Here is a 16248-nt window from a genome sequence, read left to right as displayed (position 1 = left end):
TATATATGTATACGTATTTTAGTGCCTTTTTAAATACAAATATACATCCGTTCCATATCCTTCTACAGACATTACTTTTAAATTACCGCCAAAATATTTGGCATACAATGTGCTTAGCGCCAAACCATATCCAAGCCCAGCCATTGGAGTATTAACAGAAAGGGATTCTTCATTTATTTCGTTATTTGGCGGTTTCAATAATAAATTTTCTTGTACACTTTGAGGCATTGTTGTATATAAATATGTGGTAATATATTTTAACATGGATCTTGGTATACCGCCACCTTTATCACATATCTTCAAAACAATATCCTCTTTACCATAAGATATTATGACTTTAACAGTTTCATTAGGAATATCAAATTCTATATATTTATTATTAGGTTCTTTTGATAGCTTAAATTCAACTATGGCCCTTAGGGCGTTTTTCAATATTTCAAATAGTACGTGAATTAAATGTGCTGGAATATAAACAAAAGGCACCTTATTTGTATTGTTCACCAATATTAATTCAACAGGAGGAGTTTCTAGCAAATCATAGTGATGCTTAACGATATATTGAGCATTTTCAATAGCTTGTTTAGCCAATTTAGGTATATCTGTATTAGTGCACACTATACCCACATATTTTTCATCATTATAATCGTACATGTTGTTAACTATCGCTTCTTTGCTAAATTCAGTTTCTAATAAAGATATATGATGATCAAGTAAAATTTTGATACCAATTCTGTGAAAATAAAAATTATCTAGATGTTTTTTGATAAGAAAGATATTTTTATCATTATAAATATTGTTACTATTTATTATTAAATCATTGGTTTTCCATTTTAATAGTCCCTTGGCAACATTGATTACAGTAGTTTGGTGTCTTTCTCTAAGTTTATAAAATAGGTTCAAAAGACTCCTGTTAAAATTGATCAAAGAATTTTTTCTTCCTTCTTCAATAAGTTCTTCTGTCGGATTATAGTATTTATTATTTTCTTCTAATGTTATTTTTTCTGGGCTCTTAGGTAGAAGCTGTGTAACCCTTTTTAATTCTTTATAAGCTATGCTATGGGTTTCGAAATCACATAAATCTTGGAAGCTTTTAATATACCAATTTCGAACTTTGATAATATCTTTTTGTTGATTTAAACCATAGGGTAATGCGTCCAACTCTTTAATTCTATGGGAAAATCTAATTTTAAATTCTCTAATCAAAAATTGAGATCCATTGGTTAGCACGAGTAAATTATTTTGATTTTTTTGGCTTGAAAAATAGCACATTTCATTCATTGTAACATGAGTTTGAACCAATTTACTATATGACCATATTCTTTTTAGTACGGTACTATTAAGTTTCATTGGTAGTGACGATGTTTTCGAATTAGTGTTCTCTAAATGTACTTGAGTAATAAGATGTTAATGATTTCTTAAGGAGAGGGAAAGAAAAGAATTTTTTTTTTTTTTTTTTACCTTGGAATTTCTTTGCTTATCAATGTATTAATTTATATAAATGATGTGTTATTATTTTAGATCTTTGAAGTTGATTGTGCTGATTGTACTTATTACCAATTGGCACGGATGAATGGGAGGGAATTACATATACAGTTTAAATAATTGGCCTGACACATCGGGCTTTTTTTTTACTTTTTTCCTTTTACTTTTTTGGCCCGTTTAAGTCCGTGCTTGGGCTAAGTACGAAGTCATTCGGAATTACAAAAGCTAACCATTACCAACGGCGTTATATCGCACATTTTATAACTAAATAAATGAACAAAAAATAACATTAATAATAAACAAAGTAAACAATTGTAATACAATTCAAATAACAAAGGAAAATCACAGACTGTTTAAATCACTATTAAAGACTTGATCAAATTCAAAAATATTCAATGAATGATAACCATAGTCTCATTCCCTCTTATGATACCAACATAATTCATATTATTATTACAATATTGGGCTACATATACGTTATCTGTTGGTGTATTAGCTTTTATCCACCGATTATAACAAATTATAAATTAAAAAATTCAAATGGTGTGAGTATAGATTTTGTGGTACTAAATTCATTTGGCTACATTTGTTTGATAGAATGTCTACTATTGCAATATTACTCAAGTGATAATGGTAATACTACAACACCAAATAATACACAACAAGATAAAATGATTGTTACTTTATTTGATATTTTCTATTCCATTCACGGGTTTATCCTAAACTTAATATTATTATCACAAATAATGAATTTATGGCCATGGAAATTTCATACTGGGAGTGCAACTGCTATAAAAGGTAACAAACAAAGATTAAATCCTAGTTACTACAAATTATTGAAAATTTGTGTATTAATATGGATACTAATAACACTTATATATAAAAATACCGCAAATGATAGTAGTTATATCACTTTTATAAAACTTGATTTGGCTCAGTATTGCAATATTTTAATTATGGGTAAAATCTTAATGACATTGATTAAATATATACCACAAATAAAGCATAATTACCAAAGGAAATCTATGATTGGTTTTAGTAAAATTACAATATTGTTGGATATGCTTGGTGGAATAACCTCGTTGTTACAGTTATTTTTATTATCTTTAGAAAAAGTTAAGGACAGTAGTATTATGGCAGTATTAGGATTGAACTTTGGTAAGATAGGTATTTCTTTAATCACCATTACTTTCAATAGTATATTTTTGTTACAATTCATGCGTTACAAAGGGAATGATGTGCTAATATTAGAAAAAGAAAGTATCAACTTTAATAAAAAATACCGAATGGTATAACAAAGAATCAAATTGATATTAGTATTATTATCACACATATAAAATTTTAAAGACAAACAATAAAGAAACATATATATTGAATGTAAAAGAAAAAGAAAAAAAAAAAAAAAAAAAAATGAAAAAAAAAAAAAAAGAAAAATGCCAAAAAAAAAAAAAAAATTTAAAGTTAAGAGGAAAGTTAATAAATAATATATATACGTATATATATATATATAACTCTCTATTGGACCATATATTTATATTTCTTCTTTGTAACACAAACATCGTTTAAAGCATCATCATCTACAAACCAAGAAACTCTTCCCGCAGCACCCTCGTTAACTATACTACTTGGCAAACCTTTTTCTGGTCGCTCCATAATGGTTTTCACGACAGGTGCTTTAACAGCACCTTCAACTACAAATGTCACTTGATGAGAATGACAGATTACTGGAACAGTTAAGGATATTCTGTTCTTGGGTCCATGAGGTGCATTGACCACAGGAATACACCAAGCGTGTTTTTCTCTTAAATTACCTTGGAAATTTGGGAATAATGAAGCAATATGACCATCTGGAGCACAACCTAATAAAAATAAATCAAACATCGGTAGCCGAACAGAATCTTTCGAAGCAAATTGCTTAATTAAGGTTTGTTCATACTGATCAGCACAAGCTTCAGGGTCTTCAAGCAATGATTCATCAATGTGATAAACATTTGGTTTACCATATGCCTTAACGTCTATTAAGTCAAAGATTTTCCGTTTAGCCAAACCATAATTACTTTCAGGGCTAGAAAATGGTACTAATCTTTCATCTGCAAAATAAATATCCCATTTATCCCATTTGATATCATTTCTTTTTAGTAGACCATTGTGCAATACCTCAAGCAAACTACCACCACTCAAAGCAATTTTAAATCTAGTATTGTTCGCAGAATCTTTTTTCTGTTTACCATTAGCATGCTCTGTATCGTTAGTATTTTTATTACTATAGTGAATAGAAACTTTTCTCTTATGAGGTTTATTGTCAATATTAGTATTACTTGTATTGGGACTGGCATTATTACTTTGGTTGTTATTTTTTAAATTACTTGTGTTATTACTGTTACCTTCATTACTATCTGGTGCATTTGATACTCCGTCATTGGTACCAGTCTTTGAAGTATTGTACTTGTTTAAGGCTAAATTTTGGCAATAAACTATATGGTCAGCTACCGCTTCTGCCACGTCGTCAAACTCGTGAAATGCAAATATCTTAGGCACTGTTGTAGTCATGGTTACTTGAGTTGTAAAAATAAAAAGTGATTTAAAGCTTTATGGTTTGAATCCAAGTGTTGAATTTTCTTTTTTTTTTGATATTAATACTAAACATTATGTCGAAAGAAAACAAGAAAGAGAGAAAGAAATAGATTAATAAATCAAACAATTAAGTGAATTAAAAGGAAATAGAATAAAATTTTATAAAGTGTGCAAATTTCTCCCCTTTTAATTAAACAACCGGAGAGAAAAAGAGCAAGAAAATGAATTTTTATTATGTTGATTTTTTTTTTACTTCGAAAAATAAAATAGAAAAAATAAACGCTCTTCGCGAAAATACAGAAAAAATGGAAAAAAATAGAAAAAAAAAAAAAAAAAAAAAGATAAACAAAATGACAAATGCGCCATTTTGGCCATTGACTGACAGCCGGGTTGCGTGTCCGTCCGTTCATCGGAAATATTAGGTAAATAATAAGCCGAGGACGGAGTCCCACGGAACTTCCGTATTACCAAAAAAAAAAAAAGAAAGCGACAGCAATAACAAATAATATATGTATATATAACATTATACATGTATCAGCTATGTACAAGAACAACAATATTCACATTATTATTTCATTCCTCCCCTTCTTCTCTCAATTCTAAAAGATTTGTAATGTGCTATTCAACTTAGTCAACATCTCTTCATATTCATCTTCAGCATTCGATAACACAGTAATAGCACCACCACATCCCAACCTCCAAACCAATGGATCAGCCAAAGAATACATACATCTAATATTAACAGACCAATCCCCTCTCCTGTTAATTCCATAATATCCAGTAACACCACTATAGATTTTACGATTCTTATACATATCCCCTTCTATATCTTTGTATAATATTTCAACACTAGATTTCTTAGGTGCACCTGTCATTGAACCAGGGGGTAAACTTTTCTTTAAAATCTGAAATCCACTAGTAGGGATAGTAACGGGTCTATCACCACTACTGTTACTCGCATATCCTTTGATTACGCTCACTAATTGATAAACTGTTTCAAACTCTTCTATTCCCATTAATTTTTCCAACTTAACAAGGGGCAAATTTTCATATAAATCATTTCTTATTAAATCAACAATCATCAAATTCTCACCAAATTCTTTAGGTGTGTTCAATATCTTTGTGGCTTCTTTAATGTCATCATTAACTTTTTTTTTGCTTACCGTTCCCTTAATTGGTCTTAATTCGCAAGTTAGCTTTTCATCCCACTTCAAAAATCTTTCTGGAGAGCTACTGACCAATTTATATTGTGGGAAATTAATGTACGAACTGAAGGGCGCAGGATTCAGTAGTAACAACTTTTTAAATAACATCCAGCCTATTTTTGTGGGATCTGTGTTCTCTAGATGTATTTCACACTGGTTGGTTAAGCATAGTTCATAAGAATCACCTTTATTTAAGTATTCTTGACATTTATTAAACATGGCAATATATTTCTGTTTGTCAGGTTTAACAACGGTTTTAACTTTGGCTGTGCAAACATTATTATTAACATGTGTGTCATCAATTTCATTTCTCATTATTGAATTCATTATTAGTCCGAATAAGGGAATATCATCGGTCTTACCGTTAATAGAGATAAAATACATCTTGTTATTTATATGATCAATTACAATGGTATTTTCAATATACACCAATAAAGAGTCTATAGTCTTATCCTTCTCGATATTTGATTCCATTGGTACACACCATCCTAATTCGTAACCAATCCCGCCCATTATTCCACCTATAAATGGCAACTCATTCAAATCTTTGGCAGCATTATTGTATTCTTCCATGGCAGATAAGTCTACCGTTTTATCTTCCATAAATTTTTCAATTTTTGACCAATATTCATCTTTTGTTATAATGGATGAATCAATAACTGCAGTAGAATTGTCATGAGTATATAAGTACCGAAAAAATTCTCCAGTTGCCACGATATATTGAAAGACTGTAGTTTTGTTTTGGATTGGTAGACCAAATATACTATACTGGCCACAGTTAGGTTGTAATTTGCTTGATGCTAATAAAACAAAATTACTATCAAATGCATTAATGAATTCGCCCAAATTTATCAAAAATTGTGGTATGTTGGTAATGTTTTTGGGGATATCAATTACTCTATAATCAATTTCAATATTCTTTGGGGTGTTGATAGTAAGGTTGGTGTCAAATTCTCTGTGAGTTTCTGTAAATTCCATGTTGTGGTCATCTAACTTAACATTTGAATAATTGGGTAACACAAATTTTCCAATGAAATTGTCGAATAGTAATTGGCCATATTCAGAACAGCAAGATTCAGGATGATACTGTACACCAAACCAACATCTATCACGTATTTTACCACCCATTATAATTGTATCATTGGTTGCAATATTTTTTTCTTTGGTTACAACCAATGGGATTAAATCTGCAGTTATATTTGTTATGTGTAAAGAGTGGTATCTAACAGACTTAAAAGTTCTTGGGTAATTCTCAAAAATATTTTTATCATCATTATTAATATTATTATTTAACAATTCCATCTCATATATTTGTCCATGCTTAATATTATCTAATTCACAGATACTGCAATGAGCATACAAATAAGACATGGATTGAAAGCCAAGACATATCCCTAAAATTGGAGTCTTGGCAAGAGTATCTTTGAAACGATTAAATATATTATAAATGATTGAATTTTCATGATTAAAATTTCTAGGATTTCCTGGACCTGGACCAATAATGATACCATGAAATTGAGATAGTTTTTTGGAAAAAGTGATCAAATCAGATAGGACCGATAAATCATTATCTTGGATTATAGTTAGATTTAAATCATATGGTGCATCATTTGCAATAATACTAGTGGATTTAATCAAGTCTATAATATTATAAGCAAATGAATCGTATGAATCTATATATAATAGGTTCAAGGGTAAAGTGTAGGTCATCTATCTGTATTTTATATGGTTATTAATGGTGATGATGGGGGTGTATTGGATGAATAAAGCCAATGGTGATATTAACACTATGAATAACGTTAGCTCAAAAAAAAAGGGGAGGGGAGGGGATGAAATGAAAGGGATATAGGAGAAGAGAAGGAAATAGAAAGAAATAATAAAAACATGTAATGGGTTTATATACTGTTAATAAAAATTAGTGCTTAATTCATTCATCTAATTTTTTTTTTTTTTTTTTTTTTTCTTTCAAATATTGTAAAAAAAAAAAAAACAATGTGGGGGTAGAAACCCATGCAGAATGGAAACTAAAAAAGAAAAGTTTTATTTGGTGATCCCAGCAAACACTCCAAGACAACTCAGCCTTATAAAACTTTTTTTATAAATTTAAAATAAAAAAATAACCACAAATAATAACCGAAAAAAATCAGAGTAGACCAAAACCCTGTTACAAACTCAATGATAGAAGTTATAGTAGATGATCGGTTGGGCAAAAAGGTAAAAGTAAAATGTCTAGGGGATGATACTATACTAGATTTAAAAAAAGTACTGAGCGTACAATTATCAAGTAATACTACTGTTAATGCTGATACCACCAACTATAATAAATTGAAATTAATTAAGGGGAACACTGCTCTAAAAAATCACATAACTTTAGAAGATTATGAAATACATGATGGTACATACCTAGAATTATATTACAACTAGATTTATGTGCTATATTACATATATATATATATATATATATATATATATATATATATATATAGACTATATAAATATACTGATATATTAAATAACACCTTTAAATATTAACGAGAAGGAGGGAAGTTATAGGAAATAATCTACATGTCTAGATCTAGCATTTAATCTTTGGTACGAATCTGAATATATGTCATATTTTGAGTAATCATTTCCAATAAAATTTCTTCTATTGGAGCCACTAAATCCGTTATTTATATTGTTTATTATATTGCTATTGGCGGGTTTAATACCATTATTGCTATCATCATTATCTGCTGTTTCTTCCTCAAACCACTCCATATCATCGCTGCTCTTATTTATATCAAAATAACTTGGATTAATTAATTGATTTCTACCATTATTATTAATTATCGTGCGTTCAGGCGATTCTTCAAACACATTAAAAAAATAATCATCTTTATTATATAATTCTAAAATACTGGCCTTGTTACCACATCTATAACAGTAATTTGGAGCACTCCATACTGTAGTCAACAACCCTTGAAAATATATCTGATATCCCTCATTGCATAATTGATGGGCCCTATATATCCTACTCATATTATTCAAATGGCAAAACTTCTCCACAATACTTTTCCCAAAAGTGTACCCTGCACCGCGTGGACTGACTTGAAAATGTTCATCTTGATTTACTGTATTGTTAGTATTAGTACTTATGGTATTATTTTCCTCCTCCGGATCACTCCATACTAGATCTGCCATGGCACCATCGTGTGGTATCTCCCTTATTCTGTCTATAATTCTAATTTGGTCAATGGTCTGAACATTTGGGCTCAGTCCCCCATGTACACAGAAAATTTCATTATCTATAATACATGATAAGATCAAATAATCAAACAAATCAGTAAAAATTTTCCAAACTTGTGAGTCTCCGCCATATTTATTCAAACATTCAGTGTAAAATCCGTAACTCTGGGTAATTTGTCTAGATTCATGATTGCCTCTAATCAAATGTATTCTTTTAGGATACCTTAATTTTAAAACTATAAGTAACGTAATAGTTTCTAAGCTGTATAAACCTCTGTCAACATAATCACCTAAAAACAAATAGTTTGTGTCAGGACAACGACCACCAATATTAAATATCTCTAGCAAATCATGGAATTGACCATGTATATCACCTACAACAGTTATGGGTGTAGATACATGTACAACGTTGCTTTCCTTAATCAATAATTCTTTTAATTTAAAACATAATCCCTCAATAACTATTTCTGGTAATAATTCACCCTTATACAAGATTTCCAAACAATGGTCTAATTCGTAAGTTCCACCAAACGACATTTGACTGATATATCCTTATAAGTTTTTTTTTTTCGTAATTGTTGTTTTATTATTTTATTTTATTTGGTTTAGTTTTATTGGTGTTATTTTCATTGATAAAGAATGGGGCATTTAATGTTTTAAAAATTAACATTCATTTCCACTTCTTTTTGTTTTTTTTTTTTTTTCCTTTTTTTTTTTCTTTTTTTTTTTATTACTGTTTGTGTTGTTTATATATAGTGTCCGATTATCTGTCAAAGGATATAATGTCCGTAAAAGCAATCTGGACAATATATATATTATATATAAATAATATATAAAAAAGCACCCGTAACTCTTTCATAAAGTACATTGTATGTGTTACCCGGATGTCTGTGTATATAATAAAAGGCGTTTGAACAAGAGTAATTATTACTCTATTTGGTAATATCTCAATTTGGTTTTTATTTTTTTTTTTTTTGTTCTTTCTTTTTTTATTTTTTGAAACATAAATAAATAATTCTTTTCTCTTTTCCCTTTTCTTTCCTAATTTTATAAAACTAATTAAAAATAATTCAACTATATTAAATACTTCAAAGAATAACCTTTACACAGAAAAAGGATCAAAGTAAAAATAAAGCCGTTATTCGATTCCGTTTGAATCAACACAAATTCAATTCTAGAGACCAAGGAAGAAAAAATAAATACAGATATAAATATATATATATATATATATATATACACATCTTTACTGTTTTTTTCCCTTTTCTTTCTTTTTTTTTTTTTTTTTTTTTTGTTTAGATGCCTAATAACAACAATAATTCACAGGAATATCTGCTTTTGAAACATGCAAAGGCGGTAAAAGAAATTCAAAATGATATCGATGATATTCCCACCTGCGCTGTCAATTCTGATATATTAAATACACGTGCTAATATAAATTCTACTACTCATAATAATACTAATAATAATAATACTAATAATAGTACATCTACTACAACCTCCTCACCTCCTCAAAAACAAGAACTATTTGTAGACACTTCCTTAACCAATAACTCTAGCACAAATAACCCGATTCTATTAAATCTGGAGCCGCCACCACCATCATCCTCTTTACATAGTATGATGATGAGCAATAACAGTACTCCAACAACAATAATCACATCAAGTACTTTAAATAATAAAAGAAAATCAAGATCTAGATCGTCATCTCTTTCATCCACCTCATTATTATCACCTAAAGCATTTTCCCCGGTAAGAAAACCAATTTTGACATCACATGTTTCAAGTGGGTTTAATTTAGGTTTTTCAACCATTTCCGGCCCAAACACTGCTCAAAATAATGATCCTACACACAGAAAATTGTCTGCAGGCGCTTCTGGAGGGTACAACTTTACCAGTGATCATAGTTCATCTACTTTATCTAGAGAAGACTACTACGATCTTCCAAACGAAATTCCTAAAGTGACTTCAGAAAATATTCTAAAAAACATAACTTCTAATTCTATTACTAGTTTGCCTATTGCAAAACCTTCGGATCAACATCAATCAGCATTAACAACAAGCAATAATCTTTCTAATGAAAAACCATTGCATATGCAAAAAGAGTACGCTTTAAACGAAAAAATTTACTTGTCCAAGTTGAGAAAGGCAGCCGCTAAAAATAAGAACGATGATTATTATACAAGAAGAATTAGCTTAAATAATTTGGATGGTCTTATGCGTTCTAACCACAATTCCCGTCCTCATGGTCCAACTCATAACAACAGCAACACTGCTACCGCTACTACTTCTGCCACTTTTGCTTCTAGGTCATTTACCTCAAAAATTAATAATAATCATAGTAATCATAATAATAATAATAATAATAATAATAATAATAAAAGGAAAGGTAAAAAGAGTAATAGTGAAATTATTAAAAATGCTCATAATCCATCAATTATTAAAAAAAATATTCGAGTCAAGAGTAAAAAAAAAAGCAAAGATAGCAATAATAAAAATGTCACAAATCTGGATGATAATGGGAGTAAATTAACAAAAAAATACCATAAAAGTCAACAACTGCTGTCACGAGGAGACAAACTAAAGAAGAGTAGCATATCACTAATTAATGCCAGTCCAACCAGTAACAGCGGTAGGTATAATCTGAAGTACGGCACAAATAACACTAAAGTAAATAGTATACTGTTACGGAAAGCCAATAATACTAGTAGTACTTCTGTTTCTATGGATACCCTGCATAATTATGAAAAAAGTAGCCTTGAACAAAAACGGGAAGAATCAAGAGCAAATAGTCTTTGTGAAGTTTTAACTGAAGCTAAAAAATCTATTTTTGATACTGAAGGAGGAGGGTATATTAATGGGAGCCATGATAATACGGAAGGAGATACTAATAGTAATAATAATAATATCGATAGCAACAGTATTGAAGTAGGAGAAGAATACAGTGATGATTATGATGATGATGATGATGATAACAACGAAGACGACGACGATGACGATAGTTATTACGATTATGATGACTTGCAAGATGATGATAGTAGTTGTTATTATGATTATGATGATTTGGAAAGTCTAGCCGATGTATATAATGATGATATTGATAATATATATGGTGTTGGCTTTGACGATTTTAATGATTCCTCCTCTTCAGATATTGAAGAAAATAACGAGCATGAACACGAATCCAATGAACTTAGTACTTCATTGTCAAAAAATGATAATATTGATCAACAAAATGATAATATTTATTCAACCAACAGTAGAAAAATCGAAACACGCACAAAAAGTGGTCTTCAGACACCTGATAATGATGATACCTTGACGTTTTCATCATCTACTACATCTACTGCTGAATTTGTATTACCGAATGCCAAAGTTCATCAAGACAAAACTGATCATCCAGTTTTAGAAAATTTTCAAATTAATAAGAAATCTTTACTAGAAAAATTATCGTGGATTAAAGATAGCGATAACGATAATAATAGTAATGATAATGATAAGGGAGAAGTATGTTCGAAGGATTCACTGGAGTTGTCTGTTATTGGTCAAAATCCTAGGGTTTTAGAAAGATTAGAATGGCAAATGATGTTGTACAAAGTTTTAAAGGGAGATATTGTGCGCAACGAAAAATCCAAATTAGCTAAACTAAAAGAGAAATTTAATGGCAATACTACTTTTAAGGACACTTTATGGATTGAATTGAAAGCTTGGATGAATGGGCACACTGTTGAAGAACAAACAAAGTCCTTGCAGATTTTAAAGAATACTGTTGCTGATGAAGTTATAGATAAAATTATGCAATATAAAGTTGAAAATGCTGATAATAAACCCATATTCCACTTTGTTAATGAACTTAAAGACCTTTTAGACACATATTATCAAATCACTTCCTATTGGCCCAACCTTAGTGATTTACGACAGGAAAAACCTATTACGGCAAGTTTTCAATTTGAACAAAGATTAGCTACATTCAACCTTATTGTGAATTTGGATAAAAATCTAACCAACGAGGTTCTAAATCTTTGTCAATATACTGATCTAGGTAAATATTTTGACCCAGAAACTCATAACTTTTTACCCATTTGTGAAGTGGTTGAATTTCAAATTAATAAATCTCTAGCCGATCAAATTGTCACCGAAAGAGATATTGAGTTAATCTTCCAAAAAAAAATTTTTTTTAAACATGCACCTTGGATCATCAAGTCTAAGATATGTTATGTCAAATATGGTAACATATTAAAAGAATTGGGATTTCCGCTTATGTTTGCTAAGATTAGTGTTTTGTTACGGTTCCCTATCAAATTGATCAAAGAAGTTATAAAGGTTAGATTGGATTATGCTGAAAAATTGGAAAATCCAACAATGATGATGATTGACCAAATAATTGACGATATGAGCACTTATGTGAAATTGGCCACACAAATTAAGTATACAATTGAGATATACAAAAGAAATTTTACAAATATTTTCCAAATCGATGAAGATTTTGATGATGTTGTTATTGATGCGATATTATTCATTTTCAAATTATTAAATTTGAAATTATTTGATAGTTCTAAAAGTGTTTTCAGAACTTTTAAAGAGCCAGATGAGCTAATTAAGCATTGGGATAATCTAAAGAATATTGGCATATTTTTAAGCGAAACAGCTGGTTTGAAAGTTGCAAGAGCATTTGCCACCTTATCGTTAAGGTTTATGACCAAGCTACACAACTATATCATTGAACTGCAGACAGAGATACCGAATTTTAAAAATCAAGCTGATGTGGAAAAATGGTTAAGTGAGTGTTTAGAAAATGTGGGTACAATAAAGCGGAAATTAAACAGATTTATTAACGTTTTCTCTAACTCTGTGTGTAATATGAGTATTTACCAAATTAAAAATAAGGCAAGTTTTTTGGATTTATTAAAAGATTCCGGACATGTTTTATTTTACACCGGTGGTAAGTTAGAAAATGATAAAGGTGTTTATTTAATTGGTAGTAGTGAGTTGATAAACTGTTCTAAAGAAGATATTTTAGAAATTTTAAATAATTCCCAAATATGTTCTGACTTGGTTCCTGTAATGGAAGTCAATAATAATTTAAACATTTATAACGTTATCAATGAAGAAATTTTTAACGTCGACGATGAAAATGATTTGTACATGGAACAATATGCTATTGATGGTACCTACTATTACCATATGGAGATGCCGGATTATATCTCTAGAAGTTTTTCTGCTGCTGCTTCAAATCCTGGTAAAACGTCCAGAACAGTGAACAATTTTGCTGGTGAGGTTGCTCCTGATATATCTCAAAAGCAACAGTCCAATGGTATTGATTTTGGGTTTGCTGATAATACTACTATTAAGAATGTTTTCATTCATAATCGTGATAGAAATAGCAACTATTTTGATGATTATGCAAGAGAAGAAAATGAGTTGTATGAACTAGAAATGAAGCTAAAGTCTTTAGGTTATTTAATAGTGATATCGCCAAAGGAAGTTTTATTGTGGAAGGGTCGAGTTGTTAATTTATCTGAACCAATATGTGTATCCGAAATTAAATTGCCTTTCAATGCTTTTTTTAAAGGGGTCGATAGTGTACCAATTTCCACGAAATCTATGTCAAAACCTGCGAATGCATCCTCTTCAGTTGATGATAGACTTTTGTTTTTAACACAAGGTTCATGTTATGCAATGGATTACCAAAGAGAAAGATTTGAGCAAACTTTAGATAGCTCTGCTGAATTTTTGGAAAGAGCCTGTTCCATCAAAAGTATTGATATAACTTTGAAAAGAATTAATAGAGTTATTTATAAAATGGTGTATTCTTTATTGTCCTCTTATCCCTCGGTCGTTGTTGAAGTTGAAAACAAACTTCCTGGTATGGAAATTCTAAATAGTGGATATATGTTTTGCAAGGATTTTGCCAGGAACTTCCTCCTTCTAAACACGAGTACTATTACCAACACAAATAGGTCTGAGTTAATATTGGTAATGATTCAATTATCAATTAGTTGGATTAAATTTATTGTGAATGATTGTAATCCGACTGATTTGAAAACATTCAGATGGTCGGTCCTAGCGATGGAATTTGCGATGCAAGTTACCTCTGGTTATAATATATTAGCATTAGATTCTAAAGATTTTGCAGATTTAAAACAACAAATTTCTGGTTGTATGTCGCTATTGATTTCCCATTTTGATATTATGGGTGGAAGGTCCCGTGCTTTAGCAGAATCCAAGTTGTCTCAGCAACAGAAAATGAGTGGATCTGTAAGTATTGATGAGTATGATGATGATGCAGTATTGGCGGTTAATTCACAGATCCGTATGCAGAGTATTCGCGACCTTGAGAAAAGAACTGCAAAGAAAACAAAACATAAGGCAAAAGTTGGTAAAGTATTGGATGATACGGATAGAGAGGATTTGTATTTAGCCAAACTGGCTTCGTCTCTATCTAATGTTTCTATTAGGTGGCAAAAAAGATCATTTATTGGTGGTGGTTCATTTGGCGATGTCTTTTCTGCTGTTAATTTAGACACTGGTGGTATATTGGCTGTTAAACAGATCAAGGTTCAGCACAGTAAAAGTATGGAAAAGATATTCCCCAGAATCAAGGACGAGATGACTGTTTTGGAATTGTTGAACCACCCTAACATTGTCCAATATTATGGTGTTGAAGTTCATCGTGATAAGGTTAATATTTTCATGGAATATTGTGAAGGTGGGTCATTGGCAACTCTATTGGAACATGGTCGGTTTGAAGATGAAACAATAACACAAGTTTATTCTTTACAATTGTTAGAGGGCTTGGCATACTTGCATCATAGTGGTGTTGTTCACAGAGATATTAAACCGGATAATATATTGTTAGATTATAGTGGTGTCATAAAGTATGTTGATTTTGGTGCAGCTAAATTAATTACCAAGAATGCAACAGTTGGTAATAATAAGAGTGATACTCCGGTTGAATCAAAGAATTCCACAAATATTAAGAAAAATACCGCAGGCGGTGGTAATCTAAATAGTTTGATGGGCACACCAATGTACATGGCTCCAGAGAATATTACAGGTGCAAAGCATGGCCGGTTTGGATCAGATGATATATGGTCTTTAGGATGTGTAATATTAGAAATGGTGACAGGAAGAAGACCTTGGTCCAACTTAGACAATGAGTGGGCCATCATGTATCATGTTGCTGCCGGTCATGTTCCACCATTACCAACAAGAAAAGAGATGTCTGACTTGGGTATAAATTTTTTATCCAAGTTTTTATTACAAGATCCAGATAAGAGAGCAACTGCGGTAGAACTGCTATTACATCCTTGGATTGTTGAAATTCGAATGTTAGCTTTTGGTACTGACGAACAATCAGAGGTAAGCTTATTGAATACTTCTTCTTCCACATCATCTATGACTTCTATTGGGACAGATAGTAATACGCTGTCCAACAGTAACATATAAAAATATAGGTAAGGCTCAAACCTATTTTGCTATTTTTTTTGCTTTTTTTTTTATCGTATATATATATATATATATGTTTGTTTGTGTACGTATGCGTACATATAATTGTACTAACTATTTACTTAGGTTCATTATTCAACCGATTTATTTGTAATAATAAGAATTATATTGTGCTTTTCTCCATATTTTAAGAGTAAATTGTATTAAAAAGAAAAAAGAAAAAAAAAGAAAGTATATAAGTCATAATTTGCAAATTATAGCTAATAATCATTTAAAAATAGTATAAATTTACAACACTGTTGATAAAAATGAA

The 16248-nt window shown here is 30.3% G+C and overlaps 7 protein-coding genes across 7 annotated transcripts; 3 read left to right on the top strand and 4 right to left on the bottom strand.

The window, feature by feature from the left end:
• Positions 1-18: 18 nt before the first annotated feature.
• SCDLUD_003746 (alpha-ketoacid dehydrogenase kinase family protein) lies at positions 19-1347 on the bottom strand (the record flags this gene model as incomplete). The annotated part of the gene is made up of 1 exon (XM_046078271.1): positions 19-1347. The coding sequence occupies one exon, from the start codon at positions 1345-1347 to the stop codon at positions 19-21; it is 1329 nt and encodes a 442-aa protein (XP_045934674.1).
• Positions 1348-1877: 530 nt separating this feature from the next.
• Positions 1878-2777, top strand: ERS1 (cystinosin-like protein ERS1; the record flags this gene model as incomplete). The annotated part of the gene is made up of 1 exon (XM_046078270.1): positions 1878-2777. The coding sequence occupies one exon, from the start codon at positions 1878-1880 to the stop codon at positions 2775-2777; it is 900 nt and encodes a 299-aa protein (XP_045934673.1).
• Positions 2778-2997: 220 nt separating this feature from the next.
• SOL1 (Sol1p) lies at positions 2998-4032 on the bottom strand (the record flags this gene model as incomplete). Its single annotated transcript, XM_046078269.1, has 1 exon — positions 2998-4032. One exon carries the CDS (start codon positions 4030-4032, stop codon positions 2998-3000), a length of 1035 nt encoding a protein of 344 aa, XP_045934672.1.
• A 623-nt stretch (positions 4033-4655) lies between these two features.
• On the bottom strand, positions 4656-6971 carry ABZ1 (4-amino-4-deoxychorismate synthase; the record flags this gene model as incomplete). The annotated part of the gene is made up of 1 exon (XM_046078268.1): positions 4656-6971. One exon carries the CDS (start codon positions 6969-6971, stop codon positions 4656-4658), a length of 2316 nt encoding a protein of 771 aa, XP_045934671.1.
• A 465-nt stretch (positions 6972-7436) lies between these two features.
• On the top strand, positions 7437-7685 carry HUB1 (ubiquitin-like protein HUB1; the record flags this gene model as incomplete). Its single annotated transcript, XM_046078267.1, has 1 exon — positions 7437-7685. One exon carries the CDS (start codon positions 7437-7439, stop codon positions 7683-7685), a length of 249 nt encoding a protein of 82 aa, XP_045934670.1.
• Positions 7686-7808: 123 nt separating this feature from the next.
• Positions 7809-9026, bottom strand: PPG1 (putative serine/threonine-protein kinase PPG1; the record flags this gene model as incomplete). Its single annotated transcript, XM_046078266.1, has 1 exon — positions 7809-9026. The coding sequence occupies one exon, from the start codon at positions 9024-9026 to the stop codon at positions 7809-7811; it is 1218 nt and encodes a 405-aa protein (XP_045934669.1).
• Positions 9027-9785: 759 nt separating this feature from the next.
• Positions 9786-15935, top strand: SSK22 (mitogen-activated protein kinase kinase kinase SSK22; the record flags this gene model as incomplete). The annotated part of the gene is made up of 1 exon (XM_046078265.1): positions 9786-15935. One exon carries the CDS (start codon positions 9786-9788, stop codon positions 15933-15935), a length of 6150 nt encoding a protein of 2049 aa, XP_045934668.1.
• Positions 15936-16248: the final 313 nt, after the last annotated feature.

Source organism: Saccharomycodes ludwigii, chromosome IV, assembly GCF_020623625.1.
Source record: "Saccharomycodes ludwigii strain NBRC 1722 chromosome IV, whole genome shotgun sequence".
NCBI classification, from domain to species: Eukaryota; Fungi; Ascomycota; class Saccharomycetes; order Saccharomycodales; family Saccharomycodaceae; genus Saccharomycodes; species Saccharomycodes ludwigii.
This window is presented reverse-complemented; position numbering and strand designations above follow the sequence as displayed.